Below are 12430 nucleotides of genomic sequence, written 5' to 3' on the forward strand. Positions count from 1 at the left end.
ACTGAGAAGACACCGCTCAATAACCCATCAACTCTCAGTCTTGACCATCTCTACCTACCTGTCTTCCTGTCACAGGTATTCTTGCTACCTGAAATGTATCCTGTTTCGACTTACGAAGCAGCTGTATGCCTATACTATATCACAGAGTAAATGACTAAAGTCTCCTCACCTGATTACACAGGGTGTTAGCTGCTTACTGGCAGGAAGTCTCAGCGTCTAAAGAGAGCGCTCCTGATTTAAGGGGTTTCACGTGTAGGATGGGGGTACTCTGTTTGCTGAGTAGCTGGCCAAGGGACAAGCATCTCTAGCTTTTCCCTCCTGGAAGGCGCCGTAAGAAACTACCTGCATCATCCTAGTAGGAAGGCTAGAGGAGCTGACAGTTACCTCTGAAAGACTGATATTAAACGCTGAGATGCTGAGTGAATTTCTGTGTGTATTCTTGTACAAACTTCTATAACATTTACTATGACTCTTTATTACATTGGCAAGGAGTAATCACAATTCCAACACCAAGTACAATGCCTGTCTATGGTGGCTATTTAATACCTGAAAAATACATGTTAGTATAAACAGTATATGGAGTCAAGGGAGGGTGGAAACAATATTACTTCTTTCCAAGGGTAAAGGACCTTAACATTCACCACATAGAGGAGGTGGGTTTGGAGGGATGGGGAAAGGAAGAAAGGGCTTTCCTGGCAAAGGGAGCACTACTGTCTAAAGGAATCTAGGAAATGGAAGTGGCTCCCTAAGCTATAACTAAGTGACCGTAAGACAGGGAGGCACAGTGGAGGAGACCACAGGGGTCAGAGGGGCTGGGTTACAGGGGGCTTTGCAGCAGTGTCATGGACGGGGAGGCACAGTGGAGGAGGCCACAGGGGTCAGAGGGGCTGGGTTACAGGAGGCTTTGCAGCAATGTTGTGGACGGGGAGGCACAGTGGAGGAGACCACAGGGGTCAGAGGGGCTGGGTTACAGGAGGCTTTGCAGCAATGTCGTGGACGGGGAGGCACAGTGGAGGAGACCACAGGGGGTCAGAGGGGCTGGGTTACAGAAGGCTTTGCAGCAGTGTCGTGGACGGGGAGGCGCAGTGGAGACAACAGGGGTCAGCGGGGCTGGGTTACAGAAGGCTTTGCAGCAGTGTCCTGGGCGGGGAGGCACAGAGGAGGAGACCACAGGGGTTGGCAGGGCTGGGTTACAAAGGGCTTTGCAGCAGTGTCGTGGACGGGGAGGCGCAGTGGAGACCACAGGGGTCAGTGGGGCTGGGTTACAGAAGGCTTTGCAGCAGTGTCGTGGACGGGGAGGCGCAGTGGAGACCACAGGGGTTGGCGGGGCTGGGTTACAGGAGGCTTTGCAGCAGTGTTGTGGACGGGGAGGCGCAGTGGAGACCACAGGGGTCGGCGGGACTGGGTTACAGAAGGCTTTGCAGCAGTGTCGTGGACAGGGAGGCGCAGAGGAGGAGACCACAGGGGTTGGTGGGGCTGGGTTACAAAGGGCTTTGCAGCAGTGTTGTGGGCGGGGAGGCGCAGAGGAGGAGACCACAGGGGTCGGCGGGGCTGGGTTACAGGAGGCTTTGCAGCAGTGTCGTGGACGATAAGCTCATCTCTTAGGACACAAGGAGTCCTTGAAGAACAGAGAGCAAAGGAGTGATATTAGCAGTTTGCACTTTATTTTGAAAGCCTCAGAAATCAAGCAGAGAATGAATGGGAAGAGGAGAGGCATTCCAGCGGTTCAGGGGGCAGACAGAAACCGGCTGAAAGAAGTCATGAGAAGAAATAAGACAGAGTCAAGAGGCCCCTGGGGAACAGAATCATCAGGGCTCGGTGAAGCAGAGTGGAGGCATCAGGAAGACTTATGCCTCAGACCTCCCTGGTGGTCCAATGGTTAAGGTTAAGAATCCACCTGTCAATGCAGGGGACACAGATCCGATGCCTCATCTGGGAAGATCCCACATGCCGCAGGGCAACTAAGCCCAAGTGCCGCAACTCCTGAGCCTGCTGTGCTCCAGAGCCCGCCTGTTACAGCTGCTTGAGACCACGTGCCCTAGAGCCCGGCTCTGCAGCCAGAGAAGCCCCTGCAAAGAGGAGCCACGCACAGCGGTGGAGGCCCAGCACAGCGAAAAGCTGAACGAAGTAAAATAGAGAGCAGAGGACTCACGGCTCTGTCTTGGGAGACCACACAGAGAGCCTTATCAGTCAGGAAACTCACAAAAACCAGGTGTCAAGAGGACAAAGAGAGCCAGAAAGCTCAGTTTTGACTTGAGTTTGACGCACAGGTCAACACAAGCAGAGGCCCAGCAACTGGGCGGTAAGAGGGAAGAGGGAGTGGTTCTGGAAGTCATCAGCAAGGGGGGTAAAGTAACAGATGATGAACTGGCCCAAGAAGAGCACAAAGAGCTCAGCAGGCCAGGAATTAAACCCTGCGGAACGCAAACACTCACGGCCTTGGAAGACCATCTAATCACATGTTCACTCCACAACATTCTGATTATAATTTGGCTGCCCATGTAGGTTCTCCCTGAGGGATAAAAGGCACTGGTCAAGAAAAGTCAGTATATATAGATCCCCATAAACTCGCGTCCTGGTTTAAGGTCATTCTCTTACGAGCGTGGTGATCATGACTTCCTCTCTCGCCCTTAAACATGATTAACCCAGAGGCAAGAGCCGTGAGGCTGTGGACCAGCCACAAAACCAGGCAGGTCACCGAGCCCTACCACCCAGGAAAGCCCCTCCCGAGGAAAGTCAACTGCCTTTTCCATCATCTTGGTGTCATCATCTACCCTCAACCCTGCACACCACAAACCAACTCCATAACCGGGAACAACTGAATGAACCTTAATTCACATCTATGAAAAAGAGGAGTTGGATAAAATAGATAGCCAATGGTAATTTGCTGTATGACTCGGGGAACTCAAACAGAGGCTCTGTAATGACCTAGAGGGGTGGGATGGGGAGATGGGAGGGAGGTTCAAGAGGGAGGGGACATATGTATACCTATGGCTGATTCATGTTGAGGTTTGGCAGAAAACAACAAAATTCTGTAAAGCAATTATCCTTCAATTAAAAAAATACATTAATTAAAAGGAGGAGGTGGATAAAATGATCTGTTAAGTTTCTTCCAACTCTTATTCTGCAAAGCACCACTGGACCCCTCCGAAGGCACAGGAGGACGTGGACAGGACCCATGACTGACACAGCGCCCCTTCCTCCAAACCCAGTCTGCCAGAGGAGCCAGGGAAGGCTTCCCAGCTGGATACCAGAGGATGCGCTCGGGCAGCTGACATCAGGCATGTGACCCCCTCTAGACACTGGGAGGCACCAGTCCACCGAGAGTGTTTCTTCCCTCCCAGCACAGCTGAGCCGCCTTCGCTGTGCACACGCAGGCCTTGGGGGAACCCGGCAGGGCACCAGGCCACGCGCACCCCACCCCAGCCTCACCCCCCTCTCCAGTCCTACCTTCTCATACGCGTCCTCCCCAGGGTTGTGCTTCTGCAGCCAGTCAGCGAGCGGCCGGTCCTTAAAGGAACCGGTCACCCCATGCTCCACCTGGATCTTGCGCAGGGTCTCAGAGTTGGGGATCATCTCCACCATCCCTGTGAGCGGAGACACCAAGTCACTCTCCAGAGCAGAGAAAAGACATCTGTCAGGAGAGGACTACAGGAGCGTTGCTGGATGTGTCCCTATAAATTAAGCCCTCGGACATTTGCACAAAGTTTGATAATAAGGGGAAAGATCAACCTTATACCTAAAGCAACTAGAGAAAGGACAAACAAAACCCAAAGTTAGTAGAAAGAAGGAAATCATAAAAATCAGGGCAGAGATAAAATAGACATGAAGAAAACAATAGCAAGTCAATGAAATGAAAGGCTCGTTCTTTGAGAAGACAAGCAAAATGGATAAATCTTTAGCCAGACTCATCAAGGAAAACAGTGAGAGGATTCAAATCAAGAAAATTAGAAATGAAAGAGGAAAAATTACAACTGACACCACAGAAATACAGCAGGGCAGAAGTAACTACTACAAGCAACTACATGCCAACAAAATGAACAACATGGAAGAAGTGAACAAATTCTTAGAGAGGTACAACCTTCCAAGACTGAATGAGGAAGAAATAGAAAATACAAACAGAGCAATCACAAGTAATGAAACTGAGACTGCAATTTAAAATCTTTTAACAAAAGCCCATGACCAGATGGCTTCACAGGCGAATTCTATCAAACATTTAGAGAAGAGCTAACACCCATCCTTCTCAAACTCTTCCAAAGAACTAGAGAAAGGAACACCACCAAGCTCATTCGACAAGGCCATCATCACGCTGATACCAAAATCAGACAGAGATATCACAAAAAAGAAAATTACCAGCCAGAATCAATGATGAACACTGATGCAAAAATCCTCAACAAAATACTAGCAAACAGAATCCAACAACATGTTAAAAGGATCACACGCCATGATCAAGTGGGATTTTTATCTCAGGGATGCAAGGATTCTTCAATATATGTAAACCAATCAACGTGTTGCACTGTATTAACAAAGAAGAAAAACCATATGATCATCTTAATAGATGCAGAAAAAGCTTTTGACAAAATTCAACACTGATTTATGATAAAAAAACTCTCCAGAAAGTGGGCATAGAGAGAACCTACCTCAACATAATAAAGGCCATATATGACAAGCCCACAGCAAACATCATTCTCAATGGCGAAAAACAGAAAGCATTTCCCGAGATCAGGAATAAGACAAGGTGTCCACTCTTGCCGCTATTGTTGCCCACACTTGCAACACAGGTTTGGAAGGCCTAGCCATGGCAATCAGAGCAGAAAAAGAAACAAAAGGAATCCAAATTGGAAAAGAAGAAGTAAAACTGTCACTGTTTGCAAACGACATGATACTGTCCACAGAAAATTCTAAAGATGCCACCAGAAAACTTGTAGAGCTCAACAATGGACCTGGTAAACCTGCAGGACACAGAAGTAATGCCCAGAAAGACCCTGCATTCCTAAACACCAACAACAAAAGGTCAGAAAGAGAAGTTGAGGAAATAATCCCATCTATCACTGCAACAAGAAGAATAGGAAATGGCAACCCACTCCAGTACTCTTGCCTGGAGAATCCCCTGGACGGAGGAGCCTGGCAGGCTACAGTCCACGGGGTCGCAAAGAGTCGGACACGACTGAGCGGCTGCACCTTCACCTGTACCTTCAAACCTACTCAAGGAGGCAAAACACCTGTACTAAGAAAACTGTAAGATACTGATGAAACTGTAAGAAACAGACGGAGAGATACACCCTGTTCTTGGATTAGAAGAATCAATATTGTGAAAATGACTTTACTACCCGAAAGCAATCTACAGAATCAATGCTATCACTATCAAATTACCAACAGCATTTTTCACAGAATTAGAACAAAACGTTTTACAATTTGAATGGATACACAAAAGACCCCAAAAAGCCAAAGCAATCTTGAGAAAGAGAAACGGAGCTGGGGGAATCGGGTTCCCTGACTTCAGACTGAGCTACAATAATGAGGACACTATGGCACAGGAGCAAAAACAGAAATGTGCTTCAGTGGATCAGAAAAGAAAGCCCAGAGGTTAAGCCCACACACCTATGCTCACCTAATCTAGGACAAAGAAGGCAAGAATATACAACGGTGAAAAGACAGTTTCTTTCAATAACTGGCACTGGGAAAACCAGACAGTTACATGTTAAAGAATGAAATTAGAACACCGAAGACCATACACAAAAATAAACTCAAAATGAATTAAAGACCTAAATGAAAGACTGGACAAAATGCTTAGAGAAAAACACAGGAAGAACACTCTTTGACATAAATCACAGCAAGATCTTTTTTGACCCACTTCCTAGAGTCATGAAACTAAACACAGAAAGAAATAAATGGGCTCTAACTAAACTTAAAAGTTTTTGCCCTGCAAAGAAAACCATAAATGAGATGAAAAGACAACCCTCAGAATGGGAGAAAATATTTGCGGACAAAGCAACTGACAAGGGATTTATCTCCAAAATATTCCAATGGCTCATACAGCGCAATATCAAAAAGACAAACAACCCAATCAAAAAATGGGCAGAAGACCTAAATAGGTATTTCTCCAAAGAAGACATAGAGATGGCCTAGAGGTACATGAAACCATGCTCAATGTCACTAGTTATTAGAGAATTGTGGATCAAAACTAGAATGAGGTCTCATCTCACACTGGTCAAAGATAAAAAAATCTACAATCAGTCAAGGCTGGAGAGTGTATAAAAAAGGGAATCCTCCTACACTGTGGGTGGGAAGGTCAATGGACACAACCACTATGGAAAACAGTATGGAGGTTCCATATGACCCAGTAAACCCACTACTGGGCGTATGACCGGAGAAAATCTTAATTAAGACACATGTATCCCAATGTTCATCGCAGCACTATTTACAATAATCAGGACATGGACACAACCTAAATGTCCATTAACAGATGAATGGGTAAAGCAGACGTGGTACAGATACACAACGGAAAGCTGCTCAGCCATAAAAAGGAATGAAATTGGGTCATTTGTAGAGAAGTGGATGGACCTAGAGCCTGCCATACAGAATGAAGTAAATCAGAAAGAGAAAAATAGATACTGTGTAATAAGGCGTATTTGTGGAATCTAGAAAAATGGCACAGATGAGCCTGTTTGCAGGGCAGAAACACACACAGACACAGAGAATGGAGGCAGCAGGGGACGACCTGGGGACTGGGACAGACATGCGCACCGCTCTGCGTAGAGCAGAGAGCCGGTGGGAGCTGCTGGATAGCACTAGGAGCTCAGCTCAGCGCCCTGTGCCGACCTAGAAGGCGGAATGAGGGGCCGGGGGAGGCAAGACTGAGGCAGGGGGGATATGTATACATGCGGCACAGTACTATGCAGCAGTTATAGCTCAATTAAAATATATATATACACTAAGGGGAAAGATACGGCCCTGCTTTCATATCCCACACTGTGACTCTGGTGTCCCCAGCTCACAGCCATCATCTTTTACTGTTTTAATTTTTATCATGGGATTTCCAAATACATGTTAAGAGTAAAGAAAGGTATCATGAACTCACACGTCACCATCACCCAGTTTCAAAAATTATCAACACTTTGCTAATTCTGTTTCATCTATTTCAGTTACCCAGCCCTGCTTCCGTCTTCTCTCCTCCAGCCTCCTCCTGCCTCAATCCCATCTGGAGTATTTTTAAGTAAATCCCATACATGCCATTTCACTCACAAGTATTCCAAGTATGACTAACAAGGACATAATTATGGCATTAACTCTAAAAATTCAGCAGTCATTCTTTCATCTGATCTGATCTAGCCCAACCTATACACAGATTTCCCACAACTGTCTCAGAAAATATCTTTCCACAGTTGGGTCTGTTAGGATCAGAATCCAAAGTCTACACAGTGTACATGGCTGCCATGCCTCCAAGTCTGCTTTATCTCATGAGTCTCTCTCCCTGCCTTCGTTTCTATGCTGTTCCATAGGTTCTACCGGAATAACCCCGCCCTTTCCATTTTCCTGGAGAAGCACAAAGTTCACGGCATAACCCTGCCCTTTCCATTTTCCTGGAGAAGCACAGAGTTCCTGTTGAGGAACAGCAGAAGGGCATGCAGCAAGGACGCCCCCCTCGGCGGCGGCCCAGCCATCAGCCCACCCCACCCTGACTGACCTCTCCCGCGGCCGGTGGAGAAGCAGCGGAAGATGACCATGCGCATGTCCAGGCCCTCCTGGACCCAGATCTTGCTCATGATGCGAATCATCTGCAGGGTCAGCATGTCCTGGCGAAGGTCGTCCCCACACTGGAGGAAGGAAGACGGGGACCAGAAGCACCTCGCTCACCTGCCCCAGCTCACACAGGCCCCAGCTCCCTCTGGGAGGGCAGCCGTGGCGGCACTGCCCGGCTCTCCGCCTCAGCCCTGGACCTGCTCACCCAGCTCCCACCAGGTCAGACACCAGAGAGGGGCCAACAGCCACCCTTTATCCCTGCACTACTGTGGCCTTTCCCCAACCCCACACCCCCATCTGAAGCCAAGTCTGGGTCCCCTCCTTCACGCAGCCCTCCTAACCATCCAAGTCACGTGCTCACACCTTGGTGGAGCTTACATGCAGCACATGTATGTGACTAAGCCACGCTCATGCCTTTCACTCCCCCCCGGACTGTATGCTCTGAGCCTATATTTATTCCTCAGAATCAGGGACGGCCCAGTGAGAGGAACCTCAGGATTCATCGAAGTCCAACCTGCACCTGATACACGAATCTCCCGCTCAGCATGCCTGTCACAGTCATTCAGCCTGAAAACCCCAGGGACAGGCAGGTTAGCACCTTATCCGCTTCATTGCTGGCCTTCTAGAAAACACTTCTGACACAGGCCGTCAGCTGCCTCCCTGTACATGCCAACACTGTTCCTGGTTTTCTCTGGGCCCACACACAGTCGATCTGTTTCCTTTTCAGCCAACAGTCTTCCATGCACTACAGCGGCAGCGTGAGTGCGATCAGCAGGACGAGAGGGGCCCTGAGGCTGTTTCTGCCCGTGGCCTCCCTCCTCTCCTCTCTACGGCCTGCACCCCACCAGGCTCGAGAGGGGTCCTCACCTTGAAGATGACACGGATGTTCTCGCCCAGCGGGTCCATGTTTTGGAAGGAGAGCTTGAGGGGAACGGCGTTGGAGTTGAAGTAGGAACAGTCCTGCCGCCGTCGAGAGGGTAGTGGTGAGGGTCAGGGCGGCCCAGGCCCAGGCGGGAAAATGGCCGCCCGCCGTTTCCCAGCCTCTGCGGCCCACCCTCCTCTGCCCTCCCGTCGCCCTGGCCCCGGTCTAGCGCGTGAGAGCTTCAGCTCTGCGCCTGACCTCCTAGCCCTTCCGTTCACTCCGCTGCTCTGCTGCGTGATGCTGGCAATCAGGCGTCCCATCTACACGCGCCCCTAAAACGGGGCTCACAGCACTGACTTCAGGAGAGCGGTGAGGAGGAGACGTGGCGCCAAAGGGGAGCACCGGGAGCACGGCCGGGCGCAGGGGAGTGCTTGGCAGACGACGGCCACCAGCTGCCCTTCAGCCTCGGCACCGCCAGGACAGAGCCGGACCCAGCACACTCGCCGCCACGCACACTCACCCCACCACACACCACACACGCACACCACACACGCACACCACACACACTCACCCCACCACACACCCCCGCCACACACCACACACGCACACCACACACACTCACCCCACCACACACCCCCACCACACACCACACACGCACACCACACACGCACACCACACACACTCACCCCACCACACACCCCCACCACACACCACACACGCACACCACACACCACACACGCACACCACACACTCACCACACACTCACCACACACTCACCCCCGCCACACACCACACACGCACACCACACACACTCACCCCACCACACACCACACACGCACACCACACACGCACACCACACACCACACACGCACACCACACACTCACCACACACTCACCCCACCACACACCCCCGCCACACACCACACACGCACACCACACACGCACACCACACTCACCCCACCACACACCCCCGCCACACACCACACACGCACACCACACACACTCACCCCACCACACACCCCCGCCACACACCCCCGCCACACACCACACACGCACACCACACACGCACACCACACACACTCACCCCACCACACACCCCCACCACACACCACACACGCACACCACACACACTCACCCCACACACTCACCCACACCATACACACTCACCCCACCACACACCCCCGCCACACACCACACACGCACACCACACACACTCACCCCACCACACACCATACACGCACACCACACACTACACACTCACCCACACCACACACACTCACCCACACCACACACCACACACCCACACCACACACCCCCGCCACACACACACACCACACACGCACACCACACACCCCCGCCACACACCCCCGCCACACACCACACACGCACCACACACTCACCCCACCACACACCATACACCCACACCACACACCACACACTCACCACACACTCACCCCACCACACACCATACACGCACACCACACACCACACACTCACCCACACCACACACACTCACCCACACCACATACCACACACTCACCCACACCACACACCCCCGCCACACACCACACATGCACACCACACATCACACATCCACACCACACACCCACACCACACACACCTACCCACACCACACACCACACACTCACCCACCCCACACACTCACCCACCCCACACATTCACCCACCCCACCTGCATCCACATCACACACCACACCACACATATCACACACCCACACCACACACTTACCCCCACCACACATCACTCACCCACACCACACACCACACACTTACCCACATCACTCACCCACACCACACATTTACCCACATACTCACACTACACACCCACACCACACACTTACCCCTACCATACACCACACACCCACACCACATACCACACACCCACATCACACACTCACCCACACCACACACTTACCCCTACCATACACCACACACCCACACCACACACCACACACCCACATCACACACTCAGCCACACCACACAGCTGTCAGGTGAAAGACCACACGTGTCAGGGCTGGGAAGAGGCTCCACATGAGCCCCTCTTTCTCGTCTCTCTCAGTAAGCAGGTCAGTGAGGGCCCTGCTTCCATGAGCCCTCCCCACTCCGAGAGCCCCGCACCCGCCAGTCGCTCACCCTGGGCACAACGCCCTTAACCAGCAGGCTGGGGCTGAGGGGCAGGCGGCAGGAGCCGTTGAGGGCGAAGAACTGCTCCACCTCCTCCAGGCCGGCACGGAGGATGCCCTGTGGGGGAGCGGGTGGGGTGAGCGCCGGGGGCTCCGCTGGAGCCAGGCCCCTCCCCGGCCGGGTGCCCAGGTGAGGGCCGGGGGCTCCGCCAGAGCCAGGCCCCTCCCCGGCCGGGTGCCCAGTAGTGGCTGGTATGGAAATAATCACCAGAGAGGTGTGGACAGCCTCCTGCAGACCACGATGAAGGAAAACCACCCCACACCCCTGCCCGGGCCAGCGCCAGGCCACAGCCCAAACACCTGCAGAGACGGAACGGATGGCAGAATGGCTCATGGGGCCGCAGTGAACGCGAGGGGGGCCGCAGGCCAAGCAGGAGCTGCCACTTGGGCCGTGGCCAGAGAAAGCCAATAATCTAGACTTTATCATCTCCCAATTTTAAAAGGTTAGCAACCAGGGTCCCTAATATTGGCCCATACAGGCCCGTTGTACAAACATAAAGGTGCCCCTTCTGGTGGTCCTGAAACGGGGCTCACTGCACAGTAAACAAAGGATGACTGGGTTTTTGCCCTCACTTGGCCCCTCTGGCTGGGTGCTCTTACGCGGTGAACCACTGATACAACTTGGCTCAGCCTTGAAGGCAAACAGTTAAATAAACATTTTAATACTTAGCAAGCCAAAGAAAACACACCCATGGTTTGTAGCCTGTAGATTAGAGAATCACCTCCTTTCAGCCCCTCACCAGCGACGGTCAAGTGCCATCCTGCTGGTCAGGAGGCCTGAGAAGTTACAACTGGCTGCAGAGGCCCAGAACCGGAATGGGGCAGAGGCAGCCTCGCCCTGCTCACCTGCCTTGCAGACGGGGCAGCCTCCCGGACCTGCTGGGCCAGTTTGGCCAGGGTATTAACAAGCCAGCACTGGCGGTTAAACTCCTCTCTCAGCCCCTTGCCACAGCAACACAACAAGGCAGCCAGCAGGTACTGGTAACGGATGCTGAACTGAGAGTCTTTGAGGCCGTCCTTCAGCAACCTATCCGGCAAAGGGAAGCCGGCAAAGGGAAGCGAGGCAGTCAGAACACCCAAGAGACCGCAGGCAAGGGGGCTGGGGAATGGGCAGACCCAGCTCCAACTCCCTGGAAAACCCACCCGAAACTTGGGACAGGAAACAGACTCTGGATGTAAAACTGATGCAGAGGTGTTCGCCCACCTCTCAGCTTGCCCATGCTGTTTTTAAGTGGAGTTCCAAGGCCTCATGCATCTGGTTTCTCCTTTATATTTCTGCCACATGAGGGTGGAGGGGAGGGCCAGGGACGATTCCCCACTCTGCTTACCATAGGGGTGGGCTGAGACCCCCTGAGGAAAAGGTGCTGGCCCAAACACTGCAACCCAGACGGCTCAGCTCCCCACCTGGCAGTGCTAAATCGCTTCAGTGGTCTGACTCTTTGCAAACCCTCGGACTACAGCCTGCCAGGCTGCTACGTCTGTGGGATTCTCCAAGCAAGAATACTGGAGTGGGTTGCCACTTCCTTCTCCAGGGGATCTTCCCAACCCAGGGACAGAACCTGCGCCTCTTCTGTCTCCTGCACTGGCAGGCGGGTTCTTTACCACTAGCGCCACCCGGGAA

At 52.1% G+C, this 12430-nt stretch overlaps 1 protein-coding gene across 4 annotated transcripts in view; it reads right to left on the reverse strand.

The window, feature by feature from the left end:
• The window catches only part of PIK3C2B (phosphatidylinositol-4-phosphate 3-kinase catalytic subunit type 2 beta), a 67518-nt gene that overhangs the window by 13066 nt on the left and 42022 nt on the right, over nt 1–12430 (reverse strand). For all 4 annotated transcript variants that reach the window (XM_069545208.1, XM_069545207.1, XM_069545211.1 and 1 more), the window contains 5 exons: nt 11656–11836; nt 10760–10867; nt 8611–8703; nt 7688–7817; nt 3451–3587 (listed from right to left, as the gene is read on the reverse strand). In XM_069545208.1, coding sequence (XP_069401309.1) covers nt 3451–3587; nt 7688–7817; nt 8611–8703; nt 10760–10867; nt 11656–11836 — 649 coding nt within the window. The remainder of the gene's footprint in view (nt 1–3450; nt 3588–7687; nt 7818–8610; nt 8704–10759; nt 10868–11655; nt 11837–12430) is intronic.

This window comes from Ovis canadensis, chromosome 12 (genome assembly GCF_042477335.2).
Source record: "Ovis canadensis isolate MfBH-ARS-UI-01 breed Bighorn chromosome 12, ARS-UI_OviCan_v2, whole genome shotgun sequence".
Lineage (NCBI taxonomy): Eukaryota > Metazoa > Chordata > Mammalia > Artiodactyla > Bovidae > Ovis > Ovis canadensis.